The 16,836-nt window shown below is 34.9% G+C and overlaps 1 protein-coding gene across 2 annotated transcripts in view; it reads left to right on the forward strand.

The window, feature by feature from the left end:
- Positions 1–14,079, forward strand: part of LOC111999737 (protein STRICTOSIDINE SYNTHASE-LIKE 5) — a 21,318-nt gene extending 7,239 nt beyond the window's left edge. The window contains exons 1-4 of one of the 2 annotated variants that reach the window (XM_065772120.1): positions 6,980–7,563; positions 11,030–11,337; positions 11,732–11,864; positions 13,549–14,079. In XM_065772120.1, the coding sequence (XP_065628192.1) occupies positions 7,105–7,563; positions 11,030–11,337; positions 11,732–11,864; positions 13,549–13,827 (1,179 nt within the window). In that variant the 5' untranslated portion in view covers positions 6,980–7,104 and the 3' untranslated portion in view covers positions 13,828–14,079. Of the gene's footprint in view, positions 1–6,979; positions 7,564–11,029; positions 11,338–11,731; positions 11,865–13,548 lie in introns of those variants that run through there. The other variant, XM_024031860.2, reaches the window with a different exon arrangement.
- Positions 14,080–16,836: the final 2,757 nt, after the last annotated feature.

Genomic DNA, 16,836 nt, shown 5'->3' on the forward strand with positions numbered 1-16,836 from the left:
AAAAAAAAAAAACAACAACAATCAAATTAAAAAAAAAAAAAAAAAACTGGGAGATCGAGGAAGAGAGAGCTCGAGGTGCGATGGCGCGATCGAGGGTCTGCGTCTGGGCCGAGCGGCGTTGGAGCGATGGCGCGATCGAGGAGGCGATGGGTCTGGGTCGACGACGAGGTGCGATGGCGCGATCGAGGTGCGATGGCGATGGTGCGATGGCGCGATCGAGGTGCGATGGCGCGATCGGCGCGGTGTGATGGCGAGGTGCGAGCCCGGTGCGATGGCGACGTGCTGCGATCGGCGCGAGACCGGTGCGATGGCGCGGTTCGTCAGTTCGTCAGTTCGTGGCACCGGCGAAGTCGAAGGCTCGTGAACGCCGGCGAAGTCGAAGTCGAAGGCTCGTTCTCTCTCTCGCTCTCGCTCTCTCTCTCGCTCGGTTTGGTTCGGCTCTGGCTCTTTCTTTTTCGGAAATCATTTGAAGGTAAAATAAGGGTGTAAAATGATTTCCGGGTCAAGGGTGAAAATTTGGTCAAACTTTAAGCATATTTTCCGGAAAATGAATTTTCCTTTGCCAGCCAAACACATGGGTCAGGTGGTAAATGATTTCAGGAAATCATTTACCACCAAAACAAACGCAGCCTTAAAGGCGAAAAGCACATTTTAGTCTCTACATTTTCAGGCGATTCTATTTTAGTCCCTAAATTTTATTTTTACCGCTTTTAGTCCTTATTCTGGAAAACGCCATCTATTTTAGTCCTTTCCGTCAGTGCCCTAACGGCAAAATCCTAGGTGGCAGACGGAGTGCATCGCCGGCACACTAAATGCTGACGTCAGCATTAAAATAATAATATAATATATAATTTAGCATTTTAAAAATGCCACGTCATTTTTTAAAAACAAAAAATAATTTATGAATTTTAACTAAAAGAAAAAACAGAAATAAAAACCAAAAATAATATAAATTGAGATCTAGCTTTATTTTGAGTAAGAACATACAAGAACATAAACCTACTCATTGTTTTGTTTGCAACCAAACACAATATCAGCTGAAAATCTTTATTATCAAAAATATTTTTTTTTGATACGAACAAATAAGTAAATAAACCCAGTTAGTACTTATCAAAAATTTAGTAACCCATTGTTCTTTCCCTGACATCAGAAACCCATAAATTTAAAAAAAAAAAAAAAAATACTGAAGGTGTTCTTCGTGTTCTTCCTAGACCCAGAAATTTTCTTCATAAACAAACACACACACAAAACCCATAAAAACAAACAACTCCACGTTCTCTCCAAAAAAACAAAAACATGAAATCAACGATCAAACGAGACAACAACCACTCGGATTCGTAGCCGCCTGAGATCATTTGCTTCGATATTTTGCTCAGGCCGGAAACGACATCATCGGAGTATCCGGGGAAAGCCTCAGGTTCGGCGGATTCGGATTCGGACTCAGCGGTTTTCGATTCCTCGAGAAGAAACCGAAACTCCTCTTCCAAATACGACATCGCTCGCTATTGAATCCCTCCAATGCAATTGATCAGAGAGCCACAAGACTCTGATTTCTCCTCCTCTGGTTTCAGTTCCCGAAGCAATTTCGTCAGCTTGGAAACTCGATCCAGAGACTCCAGAAACGCCGAGTCCTCATCGAGAACCTGGCACCACTTGGCTCTTCCTTCGCTGGAAACTTTCTGCTCCACGAGATCCAAGTATTTCTCCACCAACTCAGGAACCTCCACCGAAACGTCGTCGCTCATCAGAGACAAGAGAAACTTGTCGATATCCTCGGAAGCTTTCTCGAGGTCAAAATCAGGTTCAGATTCTTCAGTCTGTGACTCTTCATTCTTGGTCTCCTCTGCCGCGGAATCAAGTTTTGGCTCCGCGTTGTCTTTGGCTCCTGGCACCGGCGAAATGCCGGTATGGTCGTCAAGAAGGTGGTTGTTGTTCTCCATGGTATTGAAACTGTGAGTTTTCTGGGTCTAGGAAGAACACGAAGAACAACTTCAGTTCTTTTTTTTTTTTTTAATTTTTGGGTTTCTGAAATATTTTTGATAATAAAGGTTTTCAGCTGGTATTGTGTTTGGTTGCAAACAAAATAATGGGAAGGTTTATGTTCTTCCTCAAAATAAAGCTAGATCTCAATTTATATTATTTTCGGTTTTTATTTCTGGTTTTTTTTTTTTTTCATTTAGTTAAAATTCATAAATTATTTTTTGTTTTTAAAAAATGACGTGGGATTTTTAAAATGCTAAATAATATATTATATTATTATTTTAATGCTGACGTCAGCATTTAGTGTGTCAGCAATGCACTCCGTCTGCCACCTAGGATTTTGCCGTTAGGGCACTGTCGGAAAGGATTAAAATAGATGGCGTTTTTTAGAATATGGACTAAAAGCGGTAAAAATAAAATTTAGGGACTAAAATGAGAATCGCCTGAAAATGTAGGGACTAAAATTGGGATATGCTGCCGTAGATAAACTAAAACTCTATATGGTTNATATATATATATATATATATACGAGTTGGGTTCAAGTTACACCTGGTGTAACTTTCAATGTTACACCACCTAATATTTTTTAATCATATGTGAATTTTGATAAATTCACTGCTAGATTACATCATCTTCGCACATTTTCTAAGCTTACAAAATTTAAAAATAATCAAAGATCAATAGCCATGTCAATGTGTCATCAATCAATTGTTTAAATTTAAGTTTTTGTAGTTAAAAATAATACATAAAAGATGAATTTATAGATCAAATGGTAAATTACATCTGATTGACATGAAAATTAGCATGTATGTTAAGAACATATAGAACATGTAATTCAACGGTTGAATTTTTAAAATATGAATTTAATAAAGTTATTGAGTAGTGTAACATTATTTAGAGTTACATAAAGTGTAACTCTTTTTTCAAATGTTTGTCCAAAAAATTATTAGTACACTTTTTGTAAATGAAGAAATTAATGGTATAGTTGGTCGCTTACTTGTATTGTTGTGTAATGGATTTAATTAGAGAAACTTCGCCTCTGTTTGGATAGAGATGAAAAATTAAAATTATTTTACTATTTAGTTTATTTTTGTTACTATTTATGAGTTCTATTGTATTTTTTGATACTATTCATAAGTCTTACTGTACTATTTCAATTAATTTTTACTTTTATTTACAGTACTTTCATTAATAAGTTTTTAATTTTAACAAAATAAGCAATATTTAAACAGATCATTTTATTTAAAATTAAGATGAAAATTATGAAGATACGGCATGAATCATATGATAGATATAAAGCTTTTTTTATGTCCCTTTTGGCTGGAACGGATATTTAACAAACAAAACAAATATCATCAATATTTAAACAATTTGATATTGTAGTCAATTCATAGGGTAGAGCCCTAGATGCACTCGAAAGGTTGCCAATAAATGTTACTTTGGATGAAGCCAACCATGTTACTACAAAGCCAAGTGTATGATTTTTAAATGGGGTTGAGGACTGACGGCAAAGCCAAATATGTTAGCACAAAGCCGAGTTTATGATTTGATATTGTTTTCTTTATTTGTTGATTTGATATGGGTAGGTCCCAAATGCTTCCACTTATAATTATTGTTTTTTTTTGCTAACCACCTATAATTATTGTTAGTAACTAATTTGACGTTGTGATTATCCCAAAAAAACTAATTTGATGTTGTTTTCCATGTTTTTGTTTTAACCTTCCAAAATGGTTATCATTAAGTTAAGATGGTAAATGAGTTTGAATTATAAATTTTTTATTTAATTACAAGAAACTACTGGTTATTTTTTTTTAATCTTTATTTTTTAAAAACTTTTTAGACATGATAGTGTTACAAACATATGATGCCAATAAACTTGTTCGAGCACAATAAACCTTACCATTTGAAGTAATATTTTCAAAAACTTTCCCGATTAAACTGATTCATATTGTTTCTCAAAAAAATAATAATAATAATAATAATAATAATAATTCATATAGGGTAATACAATGAAAAGTAGCTCTCCTCGAAAAACTCCTCCTCGAAAAACTCTCTCACACTAATGAAAGGTACTACTACTATCTTCTGAAACAGAACAAAGTCAATCACTGAGTTCCACAAAATATGGACGAGTCAAAAAACCCCGACTCAGCTTCCCTACCCAGACCCTCTAAAGCCACTTTTACCAAACAAAAAAGCTCATGGGCCTTCACTTTCTTAGTCACAGTATTGGTCCCCGTTTTTTTTTTTTTTTTTTTTTTTTTTTGCATCACCACTGATCTTCCGTAGAATGGTTATTCAGAACAGTCGCCTGTTGCGCCGACCGACGCGCTAATCCTTCCCACAGACGGCGCCAATTGTAGGGTCAGTTTTAGTTGCCTAAGCCCAAAAGAGATGGGTTAAAGGCCCAACGAACCCAGAACAATGAATTTGTAGAGAGTGGGTTGAAGGTTTAGGCGCTGACCGGCGTTTACGAAGCATGAACACCTTTCTCTTTTATTGAAAAAATACTTAGAACAATTTACAACTGGGGGACGCTCCTCGGCCCATGGCCAATGAGGCTTTCTCCCTCCCAAAAACCCCCCCTTATACATTTTGCTCACAGTTCTTATATATGCCCATCTTCTTCCTCCTGTTGATCATCCATTGGCCTTCCTCCTGACGGCCTATCCCATCAAAGGTCATATCCGCGCTTCAAGTGGTTCACCCTGATCGATGTCGCCCTGGCAAGGGGTTACATCCCCATTAATGCGGTCAGAGGGGTTAGGTGAACGTATTCAATGCCGAGGTGACGGTTCGCCCAGAGCTTGCCCTTCTCCGCACCGAGGTCTCGGACGACCGAGGATAGGGTCATCCTCGGACCCATCGTGCGTCCTCGGCGTGGGCCATCTGGGCCTGGGTTGAAGTGGGCCTTGGCTACTCGATTTTCTGGCCCCACAACAGTCAACATCTTTCTCAAGTTGGTGTGTTAGTCACATACTTGGATTTGTGGATCGATTGGTTAGTCACGTACTTGAAGTCATGCATTGAAATGAGATATTGTCACTACATTGCAAGTCCAATTATGTATTAGGGTAAGAGTTCAACTGTAGGTTGATATAATTTGTGCATCGATTGGTTAGTCACATACTTGGAGCCGTGCATTGAAAGGAGAGATTGCCACTACGTTGCAAGTTCAATTGTGTACTGAGGTAAGAGTTCAACTGTAGGTTGATATAAGGTATTGTGATTCCTTTACTTGTAACAGCATGTTTTGATAATAGTGGATTTTCAAGAGTGGTGACCTTAAATTCACCCGGTGAGATTTTGTCTTGATGGTTTTTCCCATTCGTAAACAAATCATCCGTGTCAAATTTATTTTCCGCTGCATTTAGTTATTTGGTGATTTGTTTCTGTTACCATACTTATTGCATGTAATTGAACCTAATTAATTCACTTGGCTAATTAATTGGTTAATTTAGCAAAGTGGTCAATACATTCTTGGCCTATCAGAAATCTAATTGAATTTTCTCTTAACTTTAGCTATATATATATATATATATATACGAGTTGGGTTCAAGTTACACCTGGTGTAACTTTCAATGTTACACCACCCAATATTTTTTAATCATATGTGAATTTTGATAAATTCACTGCTAGATTACATCATCTTCACACATTTTCCAAGCTTACAAAATTTAAAAATAATCAAAGATCAATAGCCATGTCAATGTGTCATCAATCAATTGTTTAAATTTAAGTTTTTGTAGTTAAAAATAATACATAAAAGATGAATTTATAGATCAAATGGTAAATTACATCCGATTGACATGAAAATTAGCATGTATGTTAAGAACATATAGAACATGTAATTCAACGGTTGAATTTTTAAAATATGAATTTAATAAAGTTATTGAGTAGTGTAACATTATTTAGAGTTACACAAAGTGTAACTCTTTTTTCAAATGTTTGTCCAAAAAATTATTAGTACACTTTTTGTAAATGAAGAAATTAATGGTATAGTTGGTTGCTCGCTTGTATTGTTATGTAATGGATTTAATTAGAGAAACTTCGCCTCCGTTTGGATAAAGATGAAAAATTAAAATTATTTTACTATTAAGTTTATTTTTGTTACTATTTATGAGTTCTATTGTATTTTTTGATACTATTCATGAGTTTTACTGTACTATTTCAATTAATTTTTACTTTTATTTACAGTACTTTCATTAATAAGTTTTCAATCTTAACAAAATAAGCAATATCTAAACAGATCATTCTATTTAAAATTAAGATGAAAATTATGAAGATACGGCATGAATCATATGATAAATATAAAGCTTTTTTTATGTCCATTTTGGTTGGAACGGATATTTAACAAACGAAACAAATATCATCAATATTTAAACAATTTGATATTGAAGTCAATTCATAGGGTGGAGCCCTAGATGCACTCGAAAGGTTGCCAATAAATGTTACTTTGGATGAAGCCAACCATGTTACTACAAAGCCAAGTTTATGATTTTTAAATGGGGTTGAGGACTGACGGCAAAGCCAAATATGTTAGCGCAAAGCCGAGTTTATGATTTGATATTGTTCTCTTTATTGTTTGATTTGATATAGGTCCCAAATGGTTCCACTTATAATTATTGTTTTTTTTTGCTAACCACCTATAATTATTGTTAGTAACTAATTTGACGTTGTGATTATCCCCAAAAAAACTAATTTGACGTTGTTTTCCATGTTTTTGTTTTAACCTCCCAAAATGGTTATCATTAAGTTAAGATAGTAAATGAGTTTGAATTATAAATTTTTTATTCAATTACAAAAAATTACCGGTTATTTTTTTTAATCTTTATTTTTTTAAAACTTTTTAGACGTGATAGTGTTACAAACATATGATGCCAATAAACTTGTTCGAGCACAATAAACCTTACCATTTGAAGTAATATTTTCAAAAACTTTCCCGATTAAACTGATTCATATTGTTTCTCCAAAAAAAAAAAAAAAACTAATTCATATAGGGTAATACAATGAAAAGTAGCTCTCCTCGAAAAACTCCTCCTCGAAAAACTCTCTCACACTAATGAAAGGTACTACTACTATCTTCTGAAACAGAACAAAGTCAATCATCGAGTTCCACAAAATATGGACGAGTCAAAAAACCCCGACTCAGCTTCCCTACCCAGACCCTCTAAAGCCACTTTTACCAAACAAAAAAGCTCATGGGCCTTCACTTTCTTAGTCACAGTATTGGTCCCCGTTGTGGCGGCGACATTGCTCTACCAACTCGACTCGTTCGACCCGGCTCCTCTGCCACCTGACGAGTTGACTCGGCACGTCATAACCGTGCCAGCACGTAACGACCACATGCTCAGAGTGTCTGAATTTGTGGGTGTTGGGAATTTGATAGCTCCAGAAGATGTAGCTTACGATGCCAAGTCCGGAGTCATCTACACGGGCTGTGCTGACGGGTGGATCAGCCGAGTCACTGTAAACGACTCGGCGGCTGACTCGGTTGTGGAGAAATGGGTCAACACCGGTGGGAGACCCTTGGGAATCGCTTTTGGTCACAACAATGAACTTATCGTAGCTGATCCTGAAAAGGTGAGTGATCATTTATTCTTAGACTAAGTATATAATGTTTTATTTTAAATTTTAATGATTAATATTTCTTTCGAAAAAAAAATTGAATAATAAATCTACCATAACATTAGATATAAGATACCGTGTGTTAATTTTTCTCTCAGGAGCAAAGTATGTGGTTAATTTTATTTTATAGATTACAATTTAGATTTTTTTTTTTTTTTTTTTCAAAAGGAAGTGAATAAATTATTGTTTTTGATGTTGTTTTATTTTCGAAAATATATATTCAATTTAAAAATTTTAATCAACAAAGAAATGAAACCAAGAAATGCTGAAAAAATTAAGACTCAGTTTATGCATGCAATGCAACGAATGATTACCAACACTTTTTTTTTTTTTTTAAACGTAGAAAACATTTTTCACACTAGTTGAGTTAGCAAGTTTTAACTGCTTTTCATATGAGCTAATTACTGGCATCATTTTTTTTCTATTAATAACAATTTATCATATCAATGAGTGTAAATTTTTTTATCAAATTTGTTGTGAATATAGACTTCCTCATTATATATATATATATATATTTTTTTTTTTTTTTTAAATCCGTGTTTGTGTTAGAACATAATTCTTCATCCTTTTATGCGTGTTTCTAAAAAAGAAATTATAATTATCATGTTTAATTATGCAGTAATCTCACAACTTGATAAATTATACAACTGTGAGTGACCAATAAAAAGTTGTGGGTCACACAATAAAGAAAATGTGGACTACTCACACCGCACAAGTTGATAAATCTTGAAATTTAGTTTAGCTTGTAATTGATGGTCACCAATACACACCAGACACGTCTCTCTTTTTTGTTTTTTGATAAGACTTCATGTCTCTTTGCTTTGGTATGTGAGGTGTCAAAATTGGGAATTAGCACTGTTTGTCAAACAATATAATTAGTAGGCACTGTTTTCAAACTATATTTCATACTAACATCTCGAGTCTTAAAGATTCAATTTTGGGCCTATAAACCGAGTCTCAAAGACTCAGTTTTCATGTTTAGATCAGATCTAAGCTGGCCCGATTCCACGTAGCATCTACCTGGAAATTGAGTTTTGGAGACTCGATTTATATCGGTAAAACATTGAAAATTTTTTCAAGTGTCTGGAGTACAAAACACAGATCAGCTACCATCAACCACCACCAAATACAAGCACAGATCAGCCACTATCAACCCACAAATCCGAGCATTAATCTAACAATTCAGCACAAATCCACCTCCAACAACCACCTAAAATCTAGATTAAAAAAATAAAAACCCCAAAACGCACGACCAGTTTGGCTTGTTGATCGGGGTTCTCTGCAAGAAAATCCAAAAACCCACAGTGTGGTTGGAGTTTGGGTGACTATGGATTGACCGGATTGGTTTGGAGTTTGGGTGGCTATGGGTTGGCTGGATCGGGTGGCTGTGGGTTGATGCGTGGGTCACGCGGCATGGGTTTGGCGCGGTAGTGTGGTGGTGGCGTGGTCTAGTTGGATCGAGCAGCTATGGGTTCTTTGGCTTCTGGTTAGGTCTGCGTGGTGGCATGGGGGTTTGCTGTGGTGACTATAGGTTGACCGGATTGGTGGTTTGGAGTTTGGGTGGCTGTGGGTTGGCTGAATCGGGTGGCTGTGGGTTGATGCCTGAGTCACACGGCATGGGTCTGGCGCGGTGGTGGCGGCGTGGGGGTTTGCTGTGGTCTGATGAAAAGGTGGGGTGGGGTGGGGGGAATGGTTTGTACATGAGAGAGCAAATCTGGATTTTAAATCACTTACTGAGAATAGCTTATAAATCGAGTTTGAGAGACTCGATTTCCAGGTGGGCACCACGTGGAAAAAATGTCAAATCAGACGTGATCAAAACATTGAAACCGAGTCTTTGAAATTCGATTTATAAGCCCTAAATTGAGTCTTTTAAACTCAAAATATTAGTAAAAAATATAATTTTGTAACAGTGCCTACTAATTATATTGTTTGGTAAACAGTGCTAATTTCCAATTTTGGCCGTATGTGAGGTTGTTCAAGTTGCTAGAAAAATAGAAAATTAGAAAGCCAAATTTTAACAAACTGTGCCATGCTTGTTAGGGTTAAATAATGTGGGTCTTACACTCTTACTTAATATAAAAATTGAATAAATAAGAGAAATTGTATAAAGCTGACCCTAAAACCTATAAAGCTAACAAAATCCTGACATGAAGACAATAATTCTAACACAAAGTATAAAAATTCTGACACAAAATTTGGTGTTAACGGACACCTAATGGTGCTCGTTAACACAACACTTCTAAAATGCAATATCACATGTGTAAGTAAAACAATATGTATATATATACACACACACAAAAGGAATATAATAAAATACAAAACTACCATAAGGTTTGGATTAATTTAATGCCAAGTATTACATATTTTTATAATACAAAAATTGTTTCATAAGAATAAACATCACTTAACACCGTTTGAAAATTCCCCTACTCCTCTTACTTTTTTTCCATCTCTAGTTATTATTTGTTTATCATTGGTTACCCAAACACTCCATTGCGCATAATTTCCATGAGGCGGTCATTATGAGGTGTGTGCAACTAATACAAGGTGTTAGAAGGGAATAATAGACTTGTAGGGTATTAAGTATTGTTTGTACTTATCACCGCACACCCTTGGTGTTAGTGTGATGGTCATTCTATAAGTATAAGTGTTTGTGGGGTATAGGGGGTAAGGGCTGGAGTTCAAGTCTCTAAGAGGAAGTTTCACATACATATACACTTAGATTAGACTAGAGTAGAATTTCTATCTTGTATAAAAAAAAAATACATATATATATATATATATATATATTGTTCGTACTTAAGAAATAAATTGGATATTTTTTAAAAGTCTTGGTACTATATTTTAATCAAAATCTCATAAATGGTTTTTGGATTTTACCCAAATCCCAAAACACTACGAAATATTTAATATTAAATATATCGTAGTGTTTTTTTTTTTTTTTTAGTGAATAAAATAAAAGAAGGCATCACCTTTCTCATATTGTTTAATGTTACTACAGAAATTAATTTTTTATGTTAAAATATAAATTCTTTAGGTCCATATAACTTATAAGGACGAAATTAGAGGGTTATTAATACCACGGTACTCCAAAAAAGCCAAGCCCAGTAACAGTTAAATAGCAACTCAATTAGTTGTGAGCAAGAGTCTAGTAGTTTAGTGGCATTGCCTAGCGTTTTTTACGAGAAAAACCTGGGTTAAAATCCTCCCCTCCCCCCAGTTGTTTGTAACAAATGATTATAAAAAATTATTAAAAAATGTTATATCTATAACAGTACTCAACAAATTAATGTAATTAATCTCTGTTTAATAATTTTTGCTCAAGTTACAGAAAAACTGCTATTGTTAAGTGCTCCTTAGTCCTCAGAAACCAATGGTTGTTAGGTGTTTTATATTAATGAAATGTGATGTATAACAGGGCCTCCTAAATGTGACAGCAAACGGTGTGGTGAAGCTGCTGACAGATGAGGCTGATGGACAAAAATTCAAATTGACAGACGCGGTAGATGTAGCACACAATGGCATAATTTATTTCACAGATGCTTCATATAAATATAGATTAAGTGAGACCAATTTGGACATTTTTGAAGGTAAGCCCAATGGTAGACTTTTGAGTTATGATCCAGCAATCAAAACTACCAAGGTACTGGTCCACAACCTCTACTTTGCCAATGGTGTAGTAGTCTCACCTGATCAGAATTATGTGATCTTTTGCGAAACCCCAATGTATGTTTGCTGATTCTCAGTTTTGAAGAAATTGTTTTATTAGACTCCTCATGTTTGCTTCTGATAAATTATCACTGCTTCTAAAATATTTTGGCTATTAGATAAGTTGGAGATAGAGTTTGAACTCAATAGACTATAATAAGTTGCCACCACGACTGTCATTAAAGCCTTTCTTCTTCATGATCTGCCTAATGTTGCAGACTGTTGAAGTTTAGATTACCTGTTTTGATACTATGATAAATCATTATTAGTCCCAAAAGCTTAAAGCGGTTAGAAAACAATGAATTTAGTAGTTATTCTAACAACTTCTATTGTTCGAAGACTAAAATTAATGATTGAATTTTTGTTTCGCACAGTGGAAGTTTTGATTATTCCAAATGGGTTGCTAATGCAGGAGAAGGTGTGGAAAATATCACATACAAGGCAAGGAAAAAGGAAGAGTAGAAAAATTTATTGATCATCTGCCAGGCTTGCCTGATAACATTCGATATGATGGAGAAGGTCAATATTGGATTGCACTGGCAACGGTAAATCAGTTCTTACTTCATACTTTCCGTGGAAAAATTGGCTATATTTTTTTGTCGGGGAGATAAACACCTTGGGGAGCTTCCTTTGAGTAATTAATATAACATATAGAGACACACTTTAACCCAAAAGGCCTAAGCCCTATGAGTATGTGCTCAATTATGTTATATTAACCACTTATTCTTCTTATCTTTATTCAATGTGAGACTTCATTCACACATGTAACCCAACAATCTCCCCCTCACGTGTGAGTCTCTGCCACTCTGTGGGCTTCAAGACTTCTCTGTGGGCCATGAATAAGTCCTACTCGCTTCCCCTTGCCTAATGGACTTTTCACTTCATCAGTACGTCATCCATGGGTCTCTCGTACGTCATCCATGGGAACCACGTGTCAACCCTGCACGCACATCCATGGGAACCCCGCACGTTCATGTCCATGGGAACCTCGCACCATACCATTATTTAGCACCACGTGAGTCTCTGCCTCTCTGTGAGCTTTGAACAAGTCCTACTCACTCCCCCTTGACTAATGGGCTTTTTCACTTCATCAATGCGTCATCCATGAGTCTCTCGTACGCCATCCATGGGAACCACGTGTCAACCCTGCACGCACATCCATGGGAACTCCGCACGTCCATGTTAAATAAAACAAGGAAACTTTTGGTAATAGAATTCTAATCAAAGCAGTGTTTTAAACATTTGTAATTTGCTAAATAGAATTTCATTTCAAATAAATTATCTTAATCATTTTAATGTATTTATTATAGTAACCCACATTATGGAAGAACTTTGTACGACGAATAATTTTTATATATTAAATCACATGGGTAAACATAGTGTGTAAGACTCAATTTTTAATTAATTGCTTGTGTTAATAATGCATAAGATACAAAACTTAATTAGGATCCTTGCTTAATTTAGATTGATTATGCCAAGAGGATGAAAAAGGATATTTTGGTGTTATAATTACTAGTATTCAAAGAAATAATACAATAGAGATATGAAATGTTTGCGGATGATTCAAAGGAATTCTATAAGCATGACTAATTATTAATCTAGGCACCTATCAGTTGGGCATGCCAAGATTAATTGGAGCAGCACCCTACTTCACTAGTCTTGGGAGTAACACTTGAAGAGTTACTCCATTGCATGGCCATCAATGGGGATGTGACTATGTATAGCTCCCCATGCATTGAAAGCAAATGCATGAGAGAAGAAAAAAGAAGGTAAAAACAATTTCTATAAAAAGAAGTATCCCTCTCTCTCTTAGTGTGTTTCTCACATCCTTGAGTGTGTGAGGTTCTTAGACTGTTGAAATCATGTGTATCACTTTTGTAGTGTGAAGTGTGAACCATCACTTAGAGAAATCAACTGAGACAAAGTTGGGAGTCCCATGGTTCTTTGGAATATTGATGTGAGTGGGGAATCATCCTAGACAACGTAAAACAACCATGGTTTTGTGATATTTCGGAACAGGAGAGTTGTGCATATATATAACTCCTAATCCTAACACTAATAATAATGCGAAGTATATATATATATATATATATTTAAATGTCTGATGAGCTTTATTCATTATTGTTTTCCGAATGGAGTAACGCAAATATTAATTTTTTTTTTATAGATGAATTTAAGTATTCCTAAACATCTTTTTCATGAGTACCTTTTTGTGTGCAATACTGTTAGGGACATACACTTGAATTGGATATAGCATTCAGATACCCTTTCATCCGGAAGATTCTAATAATCATGGAGAAGTACATAGGAAAACCACGTATGGAGAAGAATGGTGGGGTTCTAGCCGTTGATTTGGCAGGAAATCCGATTGCCCATTACTATGATCCTGGATTGGCATTGGTTTCAAGTGGGATCAAGATAGGAAATCATTTGTACTGTGGTTCAATGGTCCTTCCCTACATTGTTCGCCTCAACCTGAAACAATATCCTGCTCAGGCCACCACATGAGAATCTGAGAACAAGATCAAGTACTTGTTGCTGTAGCACCCCTTGATAGTACCTTAAAATAATTGGGATATACTGCCATACATAAACTAAAACTCTATATGGTTCTAACTCCTGGTATCGAATAAGTATTTCATGAGACCGTCTTATGGAACAATCCTCTCTCATATGGTGGATGAGACTTGAGAGGTTGGAGGCTCTGTATGATTGGCTTAATTGGCATTGTTGTAGGAAGTAGAGATACATGTGCCTGTTTGATATTGTGTGCCTACTGTAGGAAATGGAGTTTTAACTGTAAAAGCTTTTGTAACATAAAGTTTTAACTGAAAAACTCTATATAACAATTTGAGTGCTTAGCGAATTAATAGTGAATAATGTTTTAAAGTTTGAATTTATAAACGATAAATAGTAAATTGAAGAGATTTTTTTCTAGAAGTCACAAATTTTAGTTTTAACCTTAGACTATTTTAAACTTTAGAGACCCCTTTAAAGTTTAAAGCTCTTTAGTGACTAAATAGAATTTTTTAGCAATTATCATAAAACATATAATGAAAATTTACATTTCGTGAAGATTAACATGCTACAATTAAAAGCCTACAACACTTGCTATATAATTTTTTTTTTTCCCAAGAAAGGCGGCCCATAGCCATTTCTTTTTCTCTCAAAATAAACTGTTGTATCTTTCCTGTTGTTTTTCGCAAATCTTCAAAATGACAGTCCGAGGAGCCATGTAATGTGGTAAATGATCTTGACAAAACTTTATTATTTCTTGAGGATCAACATCATCACATCCCTCTTTTAACTTCACACATGCTCAAGGCGTTTATCCCCAGTGTATTGCAGGATGACTAAACAAAATTGTTTCTACCTCAGCTGTGTATATACTAATCATCGACCATAAATTTTTTTGTTTTAACAATTAAATTTGGCTCGTGCATATCGTTTGTTCTGGCAAAACTCTATTATAAATTTTTTTAAGCAATTCAAACACTAACTTGGTTAAAACTTAGTGGACATAAGTTTTAAGAAATTTAAAAGAAACTTATAATTTTTTGATTATTTATATAACTTATTATTAATTTTTAGGTTTGATACAAATTTTGTTTTACAAAATGTTCTTTCACCACTTTACATAAAATAATTTTTGTTCTTCTATTCTTACTTACTATTTTATTATTTAATTTAAATTATATCATTAACTTTTTTTATTTTATTATTATTAAACCATGCATTGCACTGATATAAAACTTTTTTATTAAATTGTGCATCGCATGAATATATTACTGGTTATACTAAAAAAAATTAGGGTGGAATTCTATCAGTTATACAAGGGGGTTTAAGGAGGGAAACATTACTACATTCCTATTTGTATAACCTTGCCTTAAAGGGAATAAAAGTCTCTCTTTTTTAATGAACAAAAAGGAGAAGAATAATGGGCGCGACCGGAGGTAGCTTTCCTACCCTATAGTAGCATTCTGCTCGCAATGTTTAGTGAGCGCCAATAATCTATAGGTATGCTTCCCATTGAAAGAGACAAACCCAAGACTTTTTGGCTTATTGCCCTCCAAATAGGGAAAGCTTAGATTGTTTAATTAGCTTGAATTAATATACTCTTAACATCACATTGACAAGAACAATACAATTTTAACTTGCAAACATGAAGATTGGAAATTCCATACTATATATCTTGGGGATTAATCGGTGTCTTGAACCTTATGATAAAGAACAATTATTATAGAGCAAACACTATAAATTAAAATTTTATTGCATTTATCAAAAAGTAAATTTTAAGCGAAGTACAAAATCAATTATAAATCACCCATTCACCAACCAAATAAATAGGAAAAAAAAAGTTTAAAAAAATAAAAGGAAAAAATCTTCTCACTATTGTGGTCATAAATAATTAAAATATCCAACTTACCTTTATAATTAAACACAAAACAAGGCTAGTAGTTTCAAAATATCCAACTAACCTATTATCTATTGATGTGTGCTGTCGAGTACGACAGATTTTAGTTAGAGTGGTGTCCATACATAGCGAGTCTCCTAACTAATTTTGGTTTAGCTTTGGATTTCTATTCCTACATAATTTTGGCTGGCTTGGATTCCAATCGTTGCCTAGAGTATTGTCCATAACGAGTCACCTAAAAACTCAAACACACGAGCCAATAAAACTTGAAAATTTTTAGCACAGGTCACGCCACAAACAACAATAGAGCCCAAATAGAAAAAGACCATATCAAAAGGGGAATGGAAAATTTAGCAAGATCAAGTCTGCCACAAATCACAAATGGGCCACAACATAAATATATCAAACTCGCATAGAGAATTTATATGGATAGCCCAACAAAGTAGCCCAAGCCTGCAAAGGAGCACTACCCGTAACATTCAAAACCCACAGAGCTAGGAAAAAATCCGCAGAAGTATTTGTTTGCCACACCTTTTGAGTGTTATGTTTGTAGGGAAACGCATACACACCAAAAGGACGAAGGTAAGTCAGTCAATATGTGCATATCCAGTCGATTTACACATTCTTGAACCGATCACCCATTGAGTTGGCCCATGTCATGTACATAATCCAAGCATGATATTTTTAAATTATTACCTAAATGAAAAAAGTTATTAGATCATGTACTATTAATTAAAGTAACACTTAATCCCGATCCTCACGCATATATCCGGACAATATAACCGACATATATTCTTGCCTATGTATATCACCCTTTCTACAAACCATGTATTAGATTTGCTCCTCTTTGAGACTTTGACTATATATATCATATCATGGCTGATTGTAGGTCCCAGTTGACATGATTGTAAATGCTAGCTTTAGCTTAGCAACCAATGCAACGAATGGAAAGGCTGTAAAAAGAGACCTTAACATCTACTAGGTTGCCTCTTCAATAGCTAACCCTCTAATTATACAAGACCTTGTTATATTTGGTATGAACATACTTCATTTTTTCACCATTCATTTTTCAGGTACCTTCGGTTGTTGGGCGTGTGGGCAAT

Source organism: Quercus suber, unplaced genomic scaffold, assembly GCF_002906115.3.
Source record: "Quercus suber isolate HL8 unplaced genomic scaffold, Cork oak 2.0 scaffold_54, whole genome shotgun sequence".
Classification (NCBI taxonomy): domain Eukaryota; kingdom Viridiplantae; phylum Streptophyta; class Magnoliopsida; order Fagales; family Fagaceae; genus Quercus; species Quercus suber.